The following is a 23,356-nucleotide window of genomic DNA, read 5'->3' on the forward strand; positions in this document are numbered from 1 at the left end:
CGGCGAGATTGTTGACATGACACCGAAAGCAGGTGCGTGCTTAATTTTAACGCTAGTGCGCATGCGCGGGCTGATCGAGAGGGGCTCTCGATGACTTCGCGGTTCGGTGAACCAACACAAAAGCAACGTGCTATATAATCTTGACTGGGCCAATCCCCTCTATATATACTGTCCCTGTTACAGGGGACTTGTCTTTGTCGATAGGGGAAACCGGGGAATAGGGCAAAAATGTCTGTATTTGAAGAATTATCCGAACATGACTTCATCGAGAGCATATATAGTGTTAAAGGGTACTTGTCTTTGTCGATAGGGGAAACCGGGGAAAAGGGCATAAATGTCCGTATTTGAAGAATTATAACACTTTTCTATCGGAGGTTCGGACAGGCAGTCTGGGGTAAATTAAGACGTCATAAAACGTGACACGTCAGATGTTCCCGCCAATTTCACAATTTTCCGTGTGATTGTATGGGCCGAGCCTTCCTACTACCGACAATTTAATAAGTTCGTATATATATACTTATTATTAACAGCAATACGAAAGGCAATACAATGCTATGCTACCATCATGAGAAGCTGTCCGTGTGTTACACGTATGACATAAATTATCTTTCTTTCCCCAAACAGTAACTTTCTCCTTTTTAGTAATTTAAAAAAATGAGATCATTTCCTCGACATTATTACTTGGGAATGTCCCTCCCAGTCATATGATGTACTTAGATACTCAAGTTTGTAAATAATTGCTCAAGACCAAAACTAGCAGGGGTGTCGGACTTAATCCGGGGCCGAACTTACCCCGCGGTCTCCCCCATAAGTGCCGAAAACCAACTGGTAGAAGTCAAGCTAAGTCTAGACCTTGTCTTCGCATCTGACTTGAAAAGGATGCAACAACAACTACCGAACATCATAGTCCTATTTGAGGGAGCGATCGTTGTATCCTAGAAATTATAATCGGTGTTATCTCTAGAAAGTAGACAATTATTAAAAACGATCCCGGGAAAGAAACCATGAGATTTACATTCATAGTTTTAAGGTAGTACACGGGGACACGAGGGTTAACTTAAGTTTATATAGGCTAAAAACACAATGTCTAAAATGTAAAATGAGAGGAAAGCTATCGAATTAAAAAAAATGATTACACCAATTTTACTTGCTGCCAACATATATATCTTGAAGTCAATCATGAGTTGACGTTGCTAACAGACGACCGAGAGACTTCCCAGCTTACTATTGCTGACGTAATGCCGGGAAATCTAGATATATATGCAATAATAAGTGTAGTTACCCTATCCAGAGACGTATAATATATTATACACGATATCATACGTCTCTGACCTATCATACGGTTGCTTTAATTTTGCGTTAGTCGAGTCGTTTACACATCTCAATTGACGCATTATCCAGAGCTGATTGAAATGTTGAATTGCACACGGTTAATCGGATTCAGAGGATTTCCCCTAACTCCAATGTGTCAGGCGCCATAGTTCATTCAAAAAAATGTTGTAGGAGCGGGAAAATGCACGGCCAGACCGGGGGTTCAAACCTGGAACCCTCTTAACTATAGACGGACGCTCTACCAACTGATCGAGCTACCTCGTCGCCCACGATCGACTCTGTCTAGATCCAAATTCACAGGGATTGGGCACAAGTTCTTACTACCAACTATAGGCTCTCTCCATCAAGTACAAATATCACATGACAAAAAGTTGAACATAAATTATGCATTTAATCACGGACTTAGATAACAATCTAATCTAATTCCGTGATATAATATATATATCATTACATCACATGACCGTAAAATATGAGATTATGAAAAATCGTGGCCAAAACCCTTTACTAAAAGTAATACTTGAAATATTTTTAAAATAGAATTTTTAATGTAGGTTTTATCACGGACTTGGATAGCATCTAACCGTGGTTTTATGTAAAAAAAAAAAAAAAAAAAAAAAAAAAGGCTGTTACGAAAAGATCCAGGGATTATGAAAGGATATTTTGATTTTGCAAAAATAACTACTGATTTGTTCAGTCATGTGCGAAATATGTTGTATACATAGTTTAATTAGAAAAGAAATTTGATAATATTGCGTGACGTGGTCGTTCAACGGGAGATAACTCGTACGTTTCGTGTATTTTACTGCGTCGTTGACTGGAATGCATTGTTTCTTGCGTGCTGTTCTTGTGTCAGCTCACATATTTTAGATCAAATAATCGTGATGAGAGATGTCATGCGTTAGAACTCCAAACAATCTTTCATGGATTCCCATTCCCTAATTTGTGATTATCTTATCACGTTATATATAAACTACAATATCCGTTAAACGCTTGTAAGTCATAAACTGGGTTGTTGCGAGTCGACTACGAACCCGTTAAGATAACACGGGTATCATTCTTTGACCGTGTGGTTTTACAGGCGTTGACATCTATCACAGACGGCTGACAACACACAGCAGCAATGGCGAGCTACAGTGAGGTAATTCGTGTTGTAAATGAACAATCCAGTAGGATTAAATGAATGATCCGTTTGTGATCGTCCGCGCGCTTTCCTTTTTTTAGGGTAGTTTGTTTCATGTGGGATTGTGAAAAGATTTCAAGGATAGTGTAAGGGTCGTTTCAGATTCATTGGCGGTCTGCTATGTTGTAATTTCCGATTTAAATAAACATGAAATGTATTCTAATCACTGAAAGTAGAGTTGAAATAAGATAGTGAACCAAACTGTTCTGGTGTCGAAACTGGTTCAACCAAAAAAATGTAGGATGTTCTTAGTAGTGGGGATTATAGAAATATCAAAGATGCAGGAGGAGGCATTTGTATTATCTATAGGTTTTCGACCTCCTTCTACCATTTGGAAAAAAATAACATTATGCTCGGTAGAAAATTTGCCTTAGCACAAGGGGTTATTTCTGAGGGCTTCAATTTTGGCGATATTTAACCCAAAATTAAATTTTCACAAATCAAATATTATAGATATGAAGGAACTGGATTTTCCTGGTGTTTTAGCACATAGAAAGGACTCGCCATGTGATGTGTCACAAAGTCAAATAAATAGGCTTTATGCATATATATTGAGCACTGATAAGTATATTTTGTTAAACCACAAAATTAGATTAGATTTGTTATCCAAGTCTGTGGTTAAACCGATCATTATCGAAACTATATAAAGATATGTGATATAATCATTTTTCAAGCATCATATTCTTTATGTATATGAATTGTCACATTTTCCATAAGCATGCTATTTCATGACTTCATTATGGTAATTAGCAGGAGCTCCGAGGCTTTGCCGAGGGTCTTCTGCTCAACATTTCATCCCGAGGGTTTGAATCACCTTATCCATATACCTCACATCCGGGATGGATTCTATTTCAACAGCTGTTCTTCTTCGAAAGACAGCCATCTTGGATTTTGACAGTGAAGATTTGTTATGGCTGCTTCTCAGGAAGTACCTGAGGGAACGTTCTCAAATTTTATATGTAGGTTTCCCTTTGTCCGTAGTTGTACAGGGCAACTTTTGAGACTGATCAGTTAAACAACATGGCCGACAGGCAGCCATCTTGGATTTTGACAGTGAAGGTTTGTTATGGCTATTACTCAGGAAGTACTGGAGAGATCTTTCTTAGTATTTTTGTGTAGTTTCCCCTTGGTATGAAGTTATACATATTTTTGTATGAGACTGATCGAATAAAAAAATCTTTGATTTTGACAGTTAAGGTTTGTTGGTGCTATTTCCCAGGAAATACTGGAGGGTTCTTTCTCAAATTCTATATGCAGGTTCCCCATTTTCCTTTATAGTTCATGTTTACTTTTGAAACTGATCAGTTAAACAAAATGGCCTATCGACAGCCATCTTCGATTTTTGACATTGACGGTTTGTTAGTACTATTTCTCAGGAATAACTTGAGGGATCTTTCTCAAATTTGATATGTATAGGTTCCCCTTGATCCCTCGTTGTACATGTTATATTTTGAGACTGATCATAAAAACAAAATGGCGAAAGGAAGAACTAAACAGATCTTTCTCATATTGCAATGATCGATTCTATTTGTTTCACATTAAGTACTACTAGTAAATATGTGAAATGACAAACTCACTTGGAAGGTTGGCTTTCATACACATCAGTATTAAGTTTAAATCAAAAGTTACTTCAAGGTGCATTTACTGTTAACATGACTCGATCAAACAGATAAGAAGGAAAGAAGAGAAAAGATCGAACTGACAAAGAACTTAAATGAAAATTTAAAATGGTGGGCGCCAAGATCCCTCTGAAATCTCTTGTTTCTGTACTTACAGCATCACCAAGGTTTATTCAATACAAATCACAATAACAATCAATAGCAATAACCCAAAAACAGATTGATGGTAAATAAAGAATTAGGTATTGTTTATTCAGAGGCGATGTGATGATAAAAACAGGTCTCCTTACACAACTCTGAGGATGGGTTTGACAATAGAAACATGGTTTCAGACCATCTGAGCATAGGTTTGACAATGGTTACATGGTTTCAGATCATCTGAGCATGGGTTTGACAATGGTTACATGGTTTCAGACCATTTGAGGATGGTTTTCACAATGGTTACATGGTTTCATGCCATCTGAACATGCGTTTGACAATGGTTGCATGGTTTCAGACCATCTGAGAATTGGTTTGACAATGGTTTCATGGTTTCAGACCATCTGTGGATGGGTTTGACAATGGTTATATGGTTTCAGATCATCTGAGGATGGGTTTGACAATGATTACATGGTTTCAGACCATCTGAACATGTGTTTGACAATGGTTACATTGTTTCATGCCATCTGGGGATTGGTTTGATAATGGTTACATGGTTTCTGACCATCTGAGGATGGGGTTGACAATGGTTACATGGGTTCAGACCATCTGAGGATTGCTTTGACAATGGTTACATGGGTTCAGACCATCTGAGGACTGGTTTGACAATGGTTACATTGTTTCATGCCATCTGGGGATTAGTTTTACAATGGTTACATGGTTCCAGACTATCTGAACATGCGTTTGACAATGGTTACATGGTTTCAGATCATCTGAGCATGGGTTTGACAATGGTTATCTGGTTTCAGATCATCTGAGGATGGGTTTGACAATGGTTAAATGGTTTCAGACCATCTGTGGATGGGTTTGACAATGGTTACATGGTTTCAGACCATCTGAGCATGGGTTTGACAATGGTTATCTGGTTTCAGATCATCTGAGCATGGGTCTGACAATGGTTACATGGTTTCAGACCATCTGTGGATGGGTTTGACAATGGTTACATGGTTTCAGACCATCTGAGGATGGTTTACACAATGGTTACATGGTTTCGTGCCATCTGAACATGCGTTTGACAATGGTTACATGGTTTCAGACTATCTGAACATGCGTTTGACAATGGTTACATGGTTTCAGACCATCTGAACATGTGTTTGACAATGGTTACATGGTTCCAGACTATCTGAACATGCGTTTGACAATGGTTACATGGTTTCAGACTATCTGAACATGCGTTTGACAATGGTTACATGGTTTCAGACCATCTGAGCATGGGTTTGACGATGGTAACATGGTTTCAGACCATCTGAGGATGGGTTTGACAATGGTAACATGGTTTCAGACCATCTGAGGATGGGTTTGACGATGGTAACATGGTTTCAGACCATCTGAGCATGGATTTCACAATGGTTACATGGTTTTAGGCCTTATTTATGAAGATGCAATAGTTCATTGTAACATATTATCTGAGGTTAATTGTCTGTTTTTACTTTGTGTACACAGATCATCACTTCCATGCGCACAGTTTTTCATACTGGCAAAACCAAGACGTATCAATGGAGGAAGCAGCAGTTAAACTCCCTAGTCCGGTTCCTGGATGAAAACAAAGACAAGCTTTCAGAAGCTCTCAACAAGGATTTGAAAAAGGTTTAAAACATGAGCATCATTATGTAATATTTCAAATCAATCTTTAGGTTTAAAAACTTATCTTTATATATGCAGCTAACTTGGTGTCTGTTTTGTACTGTTTTTGGAAGTTTCATGCATTAAGAATGCAAAAGTATACTACAATGTACAACAATTATTTGTTGTTGAGTGTATATATAGGTATAAGGGCTTCCTCGAAACGGGACTATTGTTATAAATAATGATTGCATTCATTCTTTTTGAAGAAACATGTAAATAATGTATAAACTAATAAAACATTTGATATCTTAATGATCTACCTATGAGAAAATATTACGAACTTGTCACAAATTTTCAATCGCCTCTCACTTCCTACGTGGAGTTGTTACAATCCTTGGTTGTGAACAGTAAAACGTATACTAAGAAACTATTGCCAAGTCGACTTTCGCTGTAACTGGTAGAGTCTGTTTTTGTGCAGTGTAAATTTCACCCTTCCCATGTCATGTCCTGTATTTTTGTCTGAAGGCTGCCATACAAGCTCCATACTTCATCTAATTTTATATCATTTTCAGCCCAAAATGGAATCCATTGTTTTTGAGATAGACTACTGTAAAAACGATCTGGTTGAGACCTTGAACAACTTGGATGAATGGATGAAACCTGAAAAGGTTGGTAACTATCATCGGAAGATTACGTATCTTTACTTAACATTTATGTATCATCATTAAGGTGCATGTATCATCATACGTGCTTACACATTTGTCCATGCCTGCATCATCTCATGTATGTGTGTCCATACAATTTTGTGAGGACTATATCTTCCAATGGTGGAACTTTTCTTAATCTTCAAATTTTACAGCTTAAATTATTAATCGTTACTAGATGATTTGTACTTTCACACACGCAGCTCTGTAACCTGAAGGTCATGGTCAAGGCAAGGTGTCAAAGGTCAAATTATTGTAAAGCTTGGTCAGACAATATCTTCTAAATTGATGAACCCTTCTGTATATGTTAGACAGAGTGTTGCCTAGCACCTCGGGTCTGTATCCTTATGGCCAAAGTATATGTAATGACAAGGGATCGTAGATAATATCATTGTAACATTTGCCCAGGGATCAAAGGTAAAAACAATTTTAAGCCATGAATTACAAAGGTCAAAGCTAATCTTGAGCATTTATTAGAGTGGGTCAAAGGTCAACATTGGCCATATTGTGTTAAAAGCTTGGCAATTGGGTACTTTGTATGGAGTGCTGTATCTTTTCTTCATATAAATGACATATTGCTTTACTTTCAAGGTCACAAGGTCAATAAGGTCAAACTTATTAAAAACAGATTCTTTAACAAAAAGTTGAACATCAAATCGGACTTATTGTTGCTGAGAATATTACAACTAACAAGCTTGACCAACATGCAGCTTACAGGTCACAAGAATTGTATAATAATTATAAGGTTATCCAGTCTGCTTAGCTTACACGATTTGGGTGCACAAAAGCTCTACAAACCCATTGGGCCTCTTGTTTTCTTTTCTTTTGAATACAAAAAAGTGTTATTCTGCTTGGTTTTAGGTGAAGAAAGGTCTAATGAACATGATGGACAAAGCTTATATCAAACGAGAGCCATTTGGTGTAGCCTTGATCATAGGAGCATGGAACTACCCCATACAGATCACTCTGTTGCCCCTGGTGGGAGCACTAGCAGCAGGTAAACTCTGTTGTGTTTATGGCCATTGACACTAAAGGAAAAAGCAGGTCTCACATTTTACCACTCTTTAGTTTATATAAACTGTTGTATAAAGTTTTGTAAAGTTTCTTAAATAACTTTTCTCTCGATTTTGTACTTTGTTTCAGGATGTATGTCAATGGCTGAGCAAGTTCGGTTTACTGGCTGAAATACCCAGAAAAAATGATCACCAATATGACCAGTAATTTAGATGCCATAGTCGATACATTGATATGTTAGTATTATCAATAAATCTGTTATGAGCTTTCAAAAGATATACATATACAATTTCTTTATTGTAGCGCTTTTTTTCTGTTTTAGGAAATTGTGCAATTGTGAAACCGTCTGAGGTTGCCCCAGCAACAGCTGCTGTTTTGGGGGACCTGCTTCCCAAATACATGGACAATGTAAGTAGTGAAGATTGGTGGACAATAGAGCATTTGTCTTCATTTTTCCCAACTGTGTCCGGGCTTTGGAGACAAATCTGTTTTAGAGTAGTATGCTCTACTGTAAAGTATAACATATCTTGTGACATTGTCCCTAGTGCAGAACAAAATGGATTTCTCATACAAAATATTGTATTAGAATTTCTATGTCTACTGTGTGTGATGCTAACTAAAATTTTGAATCAGCACTAGGACTCGGTCACAAAAGCAGTAGGGTAGGTTCAGCACTAGGAATCGGTCACAAAAGCAGTAGGGTAGGTTCAGCACTAGGAATCGGTCACAAAAGCACTAGAGTAGGTTCAGCACTAGGAATCGGTCACAAAAGTAGTAGGGTAATTTCTTTAATTTAATTTTGTGTTATGTCAACTGGTTTTACCCTTTGTCTGGCTTTTTCAGGGCACTTTCACAAAACATTCACCAAAGTATACTGTGTTTGTATTTCCACTGTTGACAGGAATGCATCAAGGTCATCAATGGCGGTGTTACCGAGACGACAGCCCTCCTGGCCGAGAGGTTTGACTACATCTTCTACACAGGAAGTACAACAGTGGGACGCATTGTGATGCAGGCTGCCACCAAATACCTAACGCCAGTATGCCTGGAACTCGGAGGCAAGAGGTAAACAATCTATAACCATGACCTTTAATACCCTGAGCCTAGACTTGTGTGGGTATATTTAACATTTATGTGATAGCTGAGGTAGTTTCGGAAGGGACAGATGCTTGAACTGTTGTAAAAGATATGGTGTAGTCTTTAAAACAGTAATATTAAAATAAAGTAGAATAAAGTAGTTACTCAAAAATAGTCTCAGCCGGTAGGTATGTAATTAACAGTAAAAACAAATTAGAGTGTTTTAAAGAATTTTACACCAGCGTATGTCTAGAACACATATATATGGTTTCACTTCTGACAAAGTTCCTGGTTGCCTTTTTATATATTTCTGTATCGGTCATTTTTTTTTTTTTTTGCATTTAAAGTTTTGTAGTTGTTTAGATTTGTGTGCAATTTGTTTTCATACACACATGTGTAAAATGATATGCAAATTCTGTGTTTATAGCCCAGTGTTTGTTGACCGCAATTGTGACCTGGGTGCAGTGGCCAACAGAATACTGTGGGGCAAGACATGTAACTCCGGCCAGATCTGCATCGCCCCAGACTACGTCATGTGTCAGAAGGATGTCCAAGTATGTTGTCCTTCTGAATAGGCTCTTAAATATATCATGTGTCTGAAGGTCCTTGTAGTGAATCTGTTTAAACTGACAGATCAGAATTATGTATTTGTCAGAATGATGTCAAGTTGTGTGCTTAAGTTCATAGACTCTCATCCCTACAGGTTGGGGTTCGGGAAAAGAATACACACGCTGTTACTCACTGCATGTATCGTAGGAGGCGACTAATAAGGGAACCCCCTGCAAAATTGGGAATTTGCTTTGGTGTCTTCTATTTGGGGACACAAAAATGACCAAAATAAATCTGCTGCGCCCATTGCAATATTTGGGATCTTTATCTTTCTTTCTAACTACTTTTTATTTCCTAGCGCCTTGCTTGGCAACACCTCACTTTTGGCCTTAATGTTGAGCGTTCGCCCAGATGAGGAAGGCAATGGGTTCTATCCCCAGGCCGGGACATTTCAAAGTCCTTAATAACTTTGTTATTCCCTGCTTAAGGTTCAGCATTAAGGGGAATGACAACAACTGGTTAAACCGTTGTCAGTATAATGTGACCGGGCGGAATGCTGTGCTGAGTGCCTTCTTCATGTTGTTTCAGTGAGATAGCACTATAAAGTCGGCATCAGATCTGCACTATCACAAGTAGGCAAGCAGGGCAACATACCCCGTCTCCTGCATACACACACGCAAGCACGCATACACTACACACATGGAGGCACATCCTAACTAAAAATGACCTTGGCTGTTAATAGGACGTTAAACAAAATTGGACTAATCCAATCATAGACTCTATATATACACTCTTCTCACACTATATTCCTGCTTGTCTTGAATAACTTACATTCTTTTCAAAATCGCCCTATAAGGTCTGTTAATTTAGTTTCTTGCAACATACTTTAGAACTTTGAGCATATGAAGCTACAATGTAGAAAACAAACTTTGTAGTTAAATGGTGACTAAACTTCTTAGGTCTCAAATATTTTGAAAATCTTTGTAGACAATTTGTAGAATAGAGTTCAAGATAAAAATCACCATAGATCGACATAGACTCTAAGATCTTGAATACACTCCAGGTAGGAAACCAGTATAGTGTCTGAAATGAGATTATAGTATGTGATGTACATGTGTGGAAAAAGGTCGAAGTAAGAAACCTATTTCAGATGTCTTCTGTTAAAAGTAGGTCAAGATAGAAAACTGTCTGAAGGTTTGTCAGAAAGAGGCCCAGTGGTAAACATGCAAACTGATGATGAACCCTTTCACCACTGTAGACCATAATGAACTCATCCAGATCAATGCAGGGGAGAGTCTACTAAATTGCATAGGGGTGAAAGGGTTAAGTACCGATATACATATGTAACAGAGATCATACAATGTCTCCACCAGGGATAGAACCCAGGGCCCCTTACACACAGGTTTACTGATGCTCTACCTATTGAGCTATAGAGAACATTTCTCTAGCAGAGACTGTAGCAAGCAGTTGGTATTTTACCAAGGTGTGTTATAATGGTATCCAGGCAGGGAAACTTGTCTTATCTGATAATTATACATATTTAGATATTTAGGGTTTCATTTCTAGCCAGTAGCGAGAAAAATACCTTCCAACTGCGGATAAATCACCTGCTACTTTCATGAAACTAGTAATAGAATGATAATATTAATAGGGTTCTATGAAATGTACTGAAATTACTACTTTGTATTAAATACACGCAACTTGAAATCTGATAGAAACCGCTGCATCAAAAGAATTTTAGGTACTACTGGCAGTGTAAACTATGTTTAAATTTTAAAACGTAACCAAAAGATTAAGTGTCAAGTGATATCAATCTGAAATAAAACGGAATCCTTATAAATATATGAAAAAATTGACAATACTTTTTTGGGGCAAAAATTTCAGGATGAGTTGGTTACAAAGCTGAAGGAATCCATTGCTATGTTTTATCCTGATGGAGTTGAAAAATCTGCTGACTATAGTCGTATCGTCAATGAACGCCACTTTCAGTAAGTAACATCAATATGTTTAATTCTGCTACGACATTTTTACTATGTATATATAACATCTTGTCAAAAACACTCGGAGATGAATGTTACGTCATGATCAGTAGCATACAGTCAGCATACATGTTTGTTATTATGCTTAAGCATACACTAAAAGTATGTTTCAGAAAATCAGTACCATTAGAAATCAATCTGATTAAAATCATACCTTGATCATCTCCACTCCGTTCTGTGAACTACACTCTGCTTCATCAGAGTGGACAGAGTGGACAGAGTGTCGATCAAGATATGGTTTAATCAGATTGCATTAGAAATCATTTTACATTATGCAATACTATGCAAGAGACCATTCCCTAGATACATTTATATTTTCTGGATAAATATGGTTTGATAATTGTATGTAATTTAGAATACAATTAGAACTTCTGGTTCTAATTCAACAGCTTTGTCTGGAGAGCTTTTTTTGAAATTGGTTACTGTGTGACTTCATAAGGAAAAGTATTCACGTCATTGATATTTTCACATTTGAACCTTACCAAATCAAAGACTGGGCAAGTCCAGTTTAAATAGGTAAGAGTGAATGAGTTAAACAAAATGTAAGGAGGAATGTAGTTGTACAATTTAAGATCTATCTGTGACGTCTATAAGTTAAGTTCTTTTGGCATGATTGGAATGGCATATTTTGTGACACATCATTTCATACAGCAGGAGTTGTTTGGGTGACACTGATAATAGTTCCTGTCACAATTACACAGAACTTGTTTCTGATTTAGATTCAAAGTATCAGAACTATTTTGTTTACCCTGATAAATAAAACATGATAAATATGTTCATCAATCGCCCTGCATACTTTGGGTATCCATGCTCAGGCGCGGCGCCCCACTAAATAACCACTGACTTTTGAATTGACTTTGGCTCTATCATCCTGTTTAATATGATAAATATGTGTTTTTTACATAACCCAAAGTCTATACAAATATCAAGACAAGGCATTTCAGTCACAAATGACTCGGCAATACAATGTATATATATAATCTTATAAAATATGTTTTTTTTGGGGTCCATAGACTCAAGCAGCAGAGTGATCACCAGAACATGAGATTGCTTTTTACAGACTTAGAGAAGAAACTTCAAATTTGATTGCTCGGAAAGTCTGTCAAAGCCCCCTGCTCCCTATTTAATGACAGAATGCCCGCCCATAGCCTTCCCCTCCTCGATGCTACTATGTCTGGAAGTGTTGCCTGTAGTAATCTTTGATATGCCACTAAGTTACCACACATTTGAACACTATTTTTGCTCAAAATCCACACTAATGATTTTCTTCCTACCTGCCAAGTTACGGTTGCTGCTGTTAATGGATTACTCGTTGTTAAGAAGATGTCACTAATGTAAAATTGGACAATTCCTGTTAAATTGTTAGTATATATATATATATGTTACTGCAGTTGACGAGGTAAATATTATCCTGCTAACTTTTATGAACCTGGGGACTGGAACAGATTGTTGACATTTGTTTTTACAAAGAAACTAACGACAGGTAGTAATTGGAGGTGGGGCAATTATTCTGATGAATACGGTATGCCATGTATCTGGATATTTTTTTGCAGACGCCTCAAGAAATTGGTAGATGGCTCCAAAAACATAGCAATCAGAGGACCATCTGATGAGAAAGATAACTTAATGGGCCCGACTGTTGTGACTGATGTCACCCCTGACGACATCACAATGCAGGACGAGGTATGTCAAAAATGAGCCTCATGGGATATTATAACTTTGGGCCATGTCCTCTCCTTTCACGACCTCAAGAGTTTCCTCCCATATCTAGGGGGAAATGCGCTATTGTTTCAAAACCTTGAAAGAAATTTTATCACATAATGGAACCATTTTACTATGTCATACGGCCATGTCATAAATATGGTATTACACACGTGTAATAAAACCTAAAGGTGCTGTGATTGGTCAAAACCTTGGGAACATATTCCTACGCCATTACAGGTGCTACTTTTTTTATTTTATACACTTCATGTAGTTAAGGCTCATCATCATGTCACATCAAATTATTGAACTTGTCAATTCAAAATGACATGAACACTGGTGTAAGATCCTCTACTTCCTAATTTCTTGGCAGAGGTCACAAGTCTGCCATTCTTGCGACAGTTCTACTTTATGAATAAATTTTACTAACTTTGTCTAGATTTTCGGACCCATTCTGCCAATCATGCCTGTGAAGGACGCCAGGGCTGCCGTAGACTACATCAACAGTAGGTAAGTTGGTCGGCTGTTTTAAACACTTTGACATCAAGAAGAAGGTATCCAGGGCATTGTGTGTGAGCACATGTTCAATCATAGGCATTATCATGAAAATCTTGAATATGTTGGTCGTGGTATAACTGTTTATGTTTGCTTTTCTACATACTGCTTACATTTTTGTTACATCGTTTCAAATGTTCGAGAATAAACGATGAAAAAGAAAGATAAAGTATTTTCTCACCAAATATTCTGCTATAATTGTTAGTGATGGGACAATTATCGAATACGGTAATCGATTAATTGATCGATAATAGATAAATTGTTTATCAATCAATTTCTATTTCCCATAATCGATTACAGGTAAAAATTGGTGGAAAAAAGATAACAAATTTTATTCATCACTAAATTACAAAGTTACAACAGTCTTTTCTATAAATTAGGTATAATAAATTTTGCTCCATGCTAATACGTCTCCATGTGTAAAAGTCTTTATTTAATACTATTTTTATTTGTGTACATCTACTAGTATAGGCATGCTGTGTGTCGTCACTTTGATTAAATATAGAGTCTATTTTCATTTTGTTGTACAGCCTAAAAATAAACCTATGAATGCAAAAAGTTGTTATAAATGCATAAGAGCAAGAACTTCTACACATATTAAACTAGAATGTTTTCAAACCAGAAACTGTTTGGGTCTGTCCATCATACTGTTAGAGTGATTGAAAACAAATCGCAGCATGACACTAGATCAAAACTTTGCTTCAATTTGACGCCTGATGAAAATGGTAACCATAGAAAACATGATGAAGCTGTTCCTGAAAAATATGGCTGTTCCATCATTTGATAAAACAGTTTGCTTAGAAAGCATCATGAACCAAAAGAAGCCACTTAGAGGAGCCTGATAAGGCAGCTCCTGCAAATTCCTCAAAAACAAATTGTATTGATTAATGTATATGCTAATTGTATCAATTGTATATCTATGTACTGTAAAGCGTTTTACAGTGGCTAATGTTAGCTAGCTAGGGTGCTATATCAAATGTTGTATATACTTATTATTATTATTATAGAGGTTAAATTGCATATACATTGTACTTGACATTTAGGATTGTATGAAACCATATTGTTCCCAAACATATTCTTCATGATGTGCTATGGCGCATCATGGAATATATATTTGTAAGAAGCTGGGTTTCATACCTAGCACATACTATTAAGATGTACTTCAGTCCGTAAGTAAAGTTGATCAGAACCCTGTACACAACTGTTACGTATTCCTTTACAGGGAGAAGCCATTGGCCATGTATGTGTTTAGCAACGACAAAGACACAGTGGCCAACTTTGCCGATAACACCAGCAGTGGAAGTCTGTGTGTCAACGATGTCCTCATGCAAGCAGGATGTAAGTTTTGGGTTTGATTTACCAAATGGTTGCTGTTTTGTTCCCAGTTTACTTACTGATGTCATTTATGAGGATAAAGATTATAAGACTCTTTCATGTCCTGGGGTGTAGGATAGGGAAATTTCACCCGAGGGTTTTGCAAATTTGAAAAAAAACGAGGGTGGAATTTCCCTATCCTACACCCTTTGGCATGAAAGAGTATTTTTCTCTCATTCGAACTACCAGAATAAGCTCAGAAACCATGAAAATGCGTTTGGACTGGCCACCATTTTGAAAATATCAATTTTTCCCCTGAGCTTTTTTGACGAAAACAAATCGTCAGCGAGATTAAGCATACCCAATATTTGCAAACAGACTTTGGGCAGAAATAATAATCTCATCTTTCTAATGTGTACAGTAAATATATCGTAAAAGGTTCTAATTTCATCATGTTGCCTTTTCTGCATTATGGCATCAGTGTTTTCCAAATTTATGACGTCACGTCATTGTTGAGCCATTGTGACATCACACCCATGTAAGATAGACTTAACAAGCATGGCTATCTTACATGGCCAGCATTATCTTACATGACCGAATATGAGAGAGAAAATACATTCCTCTTATTGTCATTACATAATATAGCTAGCTCAGCAAAAACTCCTCAACTTGTTTGGTCTGTTGTTAACATTAAGCCAAATTGTGAACAGGACTCTTCTGGCTTCTGCAAGTAAAATTATTGGTTTCAAGGGTTTAATTTTGTATGCACTTTAAGATGTTTTAGAGGAACTGGCAGCAGAGTATGACAATGAGAGAGAGAAGTTCTGTCAATTTATGTGATTTAAAACAGATTACATGCAATATATATATGTAGCGTATAACAGGTTTATATTAACACTTGCTGAAAAATTTGCAATTTTGAGCCATAATTAGAGAATTATACAGAATATTCTTTGCTTCAATAAAATAGTTTGGAAAAGTTCAACGTGTATTTGATATTTCCTGTTATTTATTTAAAAAAATCCTTGGCCAAAAAATGGAGCATCTCTATGTGAAAATGTGCCATTTACAGAATCACAGTATTTCCTTTTTTTTTCATTGAAAATTAAAAGGATTTGTAAAGGAATATTTTGTTAATATTTCACAGTGTCAACTCTGCCATTTGGTGGTGTTGGAAACAGTGGTACTGGGAATTATCACGGAAAGTTTACATTTGAAACTTTCTCACATCGAAGGTCTGTTCTACAAAAAGAGCTCAAAATGGAATCGGTAAACAGGTAAATATTTTTTGTATCTTTTAAAAATTAGTTTAATTAAAGTTTGATTTCAAGAACTTGAATGCTGATGTTTGTATGGGGTATAAATCCTCTCAGATTTCCCTTTCTGATCCGTGTTCACACACTATCTAGGGAAGGCAATGTATTTCATGACGAAATTTGCTCCGACACCCCAACAGTATACAGAGTTATGTCCCTTGTTTCATTTCGATACCAAACATTTTCCTCATCAGATTGATTGCTTTATCTGGTACATTCACCAAACTTGTTGTACTTAAGTAACGAGAGACAGTGGATTGTTGCATACTGAAATAGGGCCTTATGGACTATATACAGATTAATACAATTATCATTTGTTCATTTTTGATACAAAAATTTGTCCAGATCATAACTTCTTTACCATTTCATGACATCTGCATTAATTGACCTACCTTTTTTGTGTATCTTAGGGAGGTGGAGTGTTGCATATACTGAAATTTGGTCTCCCATCTCTCTATAACAGAGTTATGGCCTTTGTTGTTGTAATTGAAACTTTTTTTTGTTAATGATTGAAATCCTGTAAAATTTCTAACGGGAATTCATAAATAGAAATGTTCTAAGTTATAGTATGACTACCAGTATTTGTTTTATAACGAGATTTGGGCCCCACAAAAATAACTTGATTTCACAGTAATTTTGGTGAAACTTGTTAAATATTATCAGCACAATACAAAATGCCCTTACTGTTTATGGTTCCCAAAGGGTACTCCTGGAGCTGAAAGGTAAGAAGTGTGAGAGCGCAGTCTCACATATGCCATAGTAAGGTGAACTATGTGTGTAGCAAAATTTCTTCATAAATGTTTTTGTTCAGTTTTTCATCACAGTACTTCCAGTACTTTGACTTGAAGAATTTAATAATGTACATTTGAGACCTGGAAAGTGCATAGGTCATCTTTATTTATTATACCCTGTACCTACATGTAGTTAGGGGAGTATATAGTAATTGCTTTGTCAGTGCCTTTGTACGCCCCTCCGTAGTAAAAAGCCTCTGTACAAGATATCTCATGAACCCCATAAAACATTTAAAGCATACTTACACCATAGTAAAGATATATCAATTTCTACACCTGATTAGATTTTGGTGGTCATTGATGACGTTTTAAAGGTCAAACAAAGGTCATGGGAAAAGATTAAACTTAACCACTTTAAAAGTAAAAAGCTTGTGTAAAAGATATCGCACACCCCTAAATAAATTGAGTTTATACTCACACCATAGTATGGTTACATTGAGTTCTACACCTTATTAGATTCTGGTAGTCATCGGTCAAGGTCTAAAGGTTACAGATCATGGGCAAAGTGAGGTAATGATGGGGGAGGGGGATATATTAATATGAGCCTCTCCTCACTTTGAGGTTGGAAAGAAAGGCAAATGTTACTGATGGAGAACTTACTTTTAACAGAAAGACTATGCATCACACATTCCTGAATTCTGATCTGCCTCCAGATTACATTCTTAAGAAAACACCAACAAACAATCATTGAATAGAAAATAGCAAAATATCAGAGGACATTGAAATCACATACCTCTGCTGCATGTGCTGCTACAAAAGACTGAACCGTCCAGTACCACTTTATATTTGACAGACTGCGCTACCCACCTTATACTGATCAAAAATTAGGGATGGTCCAGTTAGTCAGCAATAAGTCTCCTAGGAAAGGATTCTTCTCCTTTTTCTCTTGATGAGTCTGGTAAATATTGATTTGAAAATTTGTCCATTGATGATACAGACACGCATATGAATTTGGGTTATTTAGTGACTAAATGATATAACACATATTCAAAAGAAAGAATTTTTATTATTACCTGGTAATAACTTTTAACTACCCTGTTTGAATATTTTTGTCTTAAATATTTTAAAATGTTACTTGTTACATTAAAAAATGTACTGTTAGGATTTCTATTTCAAAATTTTCAGTTTTAGTATTTTTTTGACTAATAAATCAGATGTTTTGAGCTGTTGGGTGTTTATTGGCCAAATTTTATGCATTTTGAAGTAGACGTTTAATTTGTTTAGTCCTAACTCACAGTCTGTGTGTTGTGCGTGTCTGAATTATCAACATGGGTTCTGTTTACATTCTGTTGTCTAGGCATGCAGTGACCAATGTTTTCTCTGTCCATACAGCTTGCGATATCCACCCTTCACTGACAAGAAGCTTAATATTATTACATGGGTGTCTGCCAAGAAACTAAGAAAGTCTGGATTAATGACCATTTTTCCTTATTTCATCTTTGGAACAATAATTGCTGTTGTTATAAAGGTAATATTTGCTGTGTTTTCGAAGTTTATCTGGACTTTTTTCGCCAAAAAATCTTATATTCTTGTTAAAAATTTAGAAATATTACAAATTCTATAAACGTTGGTCATCACAATCTATGTTACGCAAAGACGGAATAGTATATTGTGTATGATTTCAGCAGTGTTCATTAGAGCTCATTTGATATTCCCTGCATGTTTCCAATAATTTTGAAGTTATGTTTACATTTGACTTCCTCTAGTGTTATTGTGAAACAGAATTCATATATATATATACATGTATCCTTACTTTTGTTTGTATTTCTGTGCGATGAATTCATATATATTTCAAGTTGCACATATTTAATCATCTATGATTTCCTAATTATTTCAAATTCAGTCTAATTAAAATTGGATCTTCACTTGCTCCAATTTATTGACATTTTATACCATGTGACATATCAATAAAAGGGAGCAATGTGAAGATCTAGTTTAAATAAGAATGTTTAAATTCTTTTTGTAATAAAATCTATACAAGTTTGAAATCAGGAATTTTATGCATGTAAGATAGTGTTTGAGGAATCCATACTTGTAAGTAGTATCACAGAATTAGATTAGACTGTCTAAGTCAGTGCCATCGAAGTCGAAATAACTGATCTATATTTAAGAAAGTTGTCTGTTTATCTTGTTAATGGAACATTTAGAATGAAAATCAATCTACTGTATTTGAATATATTCACATCTGTTCTTAAACAATTCTTGTTAGTGTTTTATCTAAGAAATCACTTGAGTAAACTATCTCAAATCGCACATGAAGATTCTCCTTCGCCCTTTGTTCTACATAAAAATTTTGGGACTGATATGAAAACCAAGATGGCAGACAGACGGCGACGGCCATCTTGAGTTTTGAGAGTTAGAGTTTGTTAGCGCTATTTCTCAGAAATTACAGGAGGGATCTTTCTCAAATTTCACATGTAGATTCCCCATGGTCTTAAGTACATGTTGTGCCTATTTTATAGTGGGACTGATCATAAAACCAATGTTGTTGATACGCGTTCATTGTGAAACGTTAGAGCTCAAGTTTGTTAAAGCTATTTCTCTGAAAGAACAAAAAATAGAGAGATTTTTCTCAAGTTTCACCTTTTGTTACACATTCAGTATTGTGTTAGAAAATACATGTAGATCAAATGACAACCTCGCTGTTAAAGAACAATGGCATACACAGCAGTAGAAGTATTTGATCAGAAGTTACCACACAGTGGATTTTCTGTTTACATGGCTCAATACAACAGATAAGGGAAAAGAAGAGATAGGGATCAGTTTTACGTAGAACCGATTAAGATGGTTCAGTGCTGGGCGCCAAGATCCCTTTGGGATCTCTTTTTTCCAATCACTAGAAAAACTAGTAATCGTTCTTGAAGTTAAATTTTATTGATGTTGATTTACCATTATAATAAGTTAACATCATGGCTACATTAAAAGAAGTGCTCTATAATCCTTAGGTAGTTAAAGGCCCAGAATTAGATAATAACAAACATTTCACTGGGAATCTATCTCTGTGTAACTTGAAGAAGAAATAATTGAGGAACAGCCATAAAACAAGAGATAAAAATACAAAGAATATAGTGTACAATTAATTAGTGACAGAATACTGATGGATTTCGTAGTATGTCAATATTTCATCAGGTTCATATTTTCACACTAAGAAGGTAAATGCAAAAATATTCCAGCAATATATATATTTAGTATATCATTTCTCATGTTGGTTCTTGTACAGGAAAGTTTGGTTCTGTAATCTGTACATGATATCAATTCAAGTTATATGTACAAAATTCATCTCTAGACATGATGTAAACATGTAAAAATGTTCAAAAGGAAAAAATGACCATGACAATGTCATGCTGGGTATAACGGCTTTAATCCAAGTTTATGTTGACTAGTTTCGACACATGAGGCGTGTAGTCATCAGAACAAATTTAAATACAAAAATGCAGGTATAAGGTTAAAAATACGGTGTCTAACCTGGTAACAGTAATAATAAGGTTTGCTTGAATGACGTAATACATAATGCACAATAATGTTAGTTGTACAGGGTTTAACGTCCTATCAACAGCTTAGGTCATTTACGGACATGCCTCTATGTGTGTATGTGCGCCGGAGGCAGGGTATGTTGGCGTATTTAAAATGTAATGTGTGTTTAATTATTATTTCAGGCAGTTGGATTGGAGAAGATATTATCATCTTTCAAGTGAGAATTTTGTAACAAACTGCTGGAAACTGTGGTGGGAATTATCTTTGATGTGGTAAATAGTATGGGAACAAAAAGTGCCAGAAACTGTAATTGGAATAGGAAACATGACAATGTGTTCAGAATTGTTGTGGAAACGTGACACCTCTGTGTAACAGGGCTGTAATGGTATATAATGAGTGATTTAAGTGTCATTTATGTGTTTATTCAGGACATTGTATTGTACTCTTAGTTATTCAAGGGAGTGTACTCTGTTAGCAATAATTAAAACAAATTACTCATACTTGCCAACAAATTACTCATACTTGCCAGCTTTTTAAAATTTCCATTGGACAGATTGTGCATGCTCAGAATTTATTGCATAAATAAAATGTGTATGTACACCCTAGAGAAAAAATAACACATTTAAATGGTATTGTTTGATCTGTTCTTTTAGGTAAAATCATCAGATCTTAGAAAATAGGAATAGTTTAAGGAAATTCACTGGTTGAAAATGCTAAATTTTAGGGTCCAAAATTGGAGTCTCCTTCCTAAATAGGGAGAGTTGGCAAATATGATTAATAAATTATTTTATTTTATTTTATTTTATTTTGCTGAGTTGTGTACAGTGTTCAGTTTTAATCTGTCAATTTAATTTATCATTTCATCTCAAATGCACTGATTTATCATTGGGGTACATCTTTTATACCCTGAGGAATGAAATGTGAAAATGCTTATATAGAAATGTTAAAATATGTAGAATGAGTCGAGGTGGAAAATTAAGTTTGATCGGGTTCATAGACTAATCCCCAGCACCAGCACATCCCAAGTATCGATCATGACAAAATAGCTGCTGAGTCGATATCTACACTCTGATAGAAAATTTGTGTATCTCTATAGTGCTATTTATCAGAAGTTTTTGTTTTTGTTTTTGTTACTTCAGGAAAATTTTTGTTGGATTAAAAAAAATGAATAAACATTAACGTGCAATAATTTATCAATTAATAAGAATACCTGCTGTGTATTTTTGCTTGCTCACCTCGCTTACATGATCAATTAAGTTAACGCTATGGTGCAGTGTCTGACGTCCATTGTCTATTCTGAACTCTTCTTTTAAAATACTATCAAAGCAACAGAACGAATATTGTATCAATTTGGTACGTTAGATCCTAATGAGAAATAGGCATTAATCTTTAAAAAGCTACTCCTGAAGTATGGATGAAGGGATTTTGACCAGATTTGACATGGAGCAATCCATCATTTTCAACTTCTCAACTTATACTTGCTAACTGGTAACCAAACTTTAAACTTTAAAAATAATCCTCTAACAGTTCTAAACAGGTGCTGTTATTTTTCATGTTGATTACAATTTCAAAATGACAACATGTCGTCCGTCCCCCGGCCCCCTTTTTTATATCATCAATGCTTTCAAGGTTCTGAACTTATTATTTGGGTTGATTTGAAAGTGCAAAGCTTCGAATGAGGTTTGTCAAGACTAACCTTTAGACCTTGAACGACAACGTAATGAAACTTGAAGTGTACATGTATTCCCATGTGAAGGTGTATAGTGCATGGTGATGTTCACCTCATGGTCAAAAATTAAAACAAGTGCAAACCTTTTGAGTAAAATCATGGTTTGGCCATAACTTTATAATATTTTCAGACATTTTTATGAAACCTGAAATACACCTGCATCATCCCCAGAAAGTGTGCACTGGGAAATAATTAGTTCACCTTGACCTTCACAATCAGTTCATAGACAAAAGCTGGATAAGTACAAGATTAACCTTGTCTGGACCATAACTTTAAACTGTTATGTTGATGAAACCTTAAGTATACCTGCATCAAACATAGAAGGTGTACAGTAGATGTGATCACAATGATCTTCACCTCAAAGTAAGCAGTACTTCTGTAATATACATTACTAGGTTTTGTTTTCATTTTTGTCTTCACAAATTAATCATGTTTTAACTTGTTTGATCTAAAAAAAAATGTGCACATGATCTCCCTTTCAACAAATTTACTTTATAGTTATACTATAGTCCCTGCTTTGATCATCAAGAGCAATTTATCTCAGAGGGGAACATGTGAAAATATTAACCTTTATCAGCTAACTAACAATTTTGCTTGACCAAAAGTTTTTAAATCTTTCACGACAGTGAGCTAAATGCAAAACTTTTTTAAAATGTTAAAGTCCTTGATAATTTCATTTAAATAAATTCTACATGTAGAATAAATGTTTGAAGTAAAATTTAAAACATGGTCACTGGATTAAATTTTGGTTGCCATCAGTCATATTTTAAGGGTCAAAGTTCAGATTTTACAATATTTGTATTGAAGTAATATCTTTTTGTACAACACAAGGTTAAAGGTTCAAGGGTCACACTTCAGCAGGGCTGGGGGTATATCTGTGTAAGCCACCACTAACTTTGTTTATATCTTTTAACCCTTTCACCCCATGTAACTTTAGTAGACTCTACCATGCATTTATATGGATGATTCCATTATGGTCTACAGTGGTGAAAGAGTTAAAGTAGAGGACACATCTTTCTGTCAGTCATTATCTACCTGGTATGGAACTTGTACAGTCTGTGCCAAATGAAAAATACCATTTCACATTATTCTTGTCATTCTATTTTGTAGACATACCATTATCAGTCCATTAATATATATATTTATTTGACAGTTAATGATTTGGTGCTGTTGTAATCTATATTTAATTTTACATTTG

At 35.6% G+C, this 23,356-nt stretch overlaps 1 protein-coding gene across 2 annotated transcripts; it reads left to right on the forward strand.

Annotated features, from left to right (window-relative positions):
- The first annotated feature begins 2,128 nt into the window (after positions 1-2,128).
- LOC110442994 (aldehyde dehydrogenase, dimeric NADP-preferring-like) lies at positions 2,129-21,162 on the forward strand. 2 transcript variants are annotated; one of them, XM_021486917.1, is made up of 14 exons: positions 2,132-2,470; positions 5,773-5,916; positions 6,468-6,563; positions 7,461-7,596; positions 7,936-8,021; positions 8,515-8,678; positions 9,118-9,244; positions 11,124-11,227; positions 12,832-12,961; positions 13,419-13,489; positions 14,757-14,872; positions 15,996-16,125; positions 18,288-18,423; positions 20,612-21,162. In XM_021486917.1, exons 1-14 carry the CDS (start codon positions 2,453-2,455, stop codon positions 20,648-20,650), a joined length of 1,497 nt encoding a protein of 498 aa, XP_021342592.1. In that variant the 5' UTR covers positions 2,132-2,452; the 3' UTR covers positions 20,651-21,162. The 2 variants fall into 2 exon arrangements, with proteins under 2 accessions (XP_021342593.1, XP_021342592.1); XM_021486918.1 differs by lacking the exons at positions 18,288-18,423; positions 20,612-21,162 and adding an exon at positions 17,749-17,860 and having other exon boundaries at positions 2,129-2,470.
- Positions 21,163-23,356: the final 2,194 nt, after the last annotated feature.

This window comes from Mizuhopecten yessoensis, unplaced genomic scaffold (genome assembly GCF_002113885.1).
Source record: "Mizuhopecten yessoensis strain PY_sf001 unplaced genomic scaffold, ASM211388v2 scaffold716319, whole genome shotgun sequence".
Classification (NCBI taxonomy): Eukaryota; Metazoa; Mollusca; class Bivalvia; order Pectinida; family Pectinidae; genus Mizuhopecten; species Mizuhopecten yessoensis.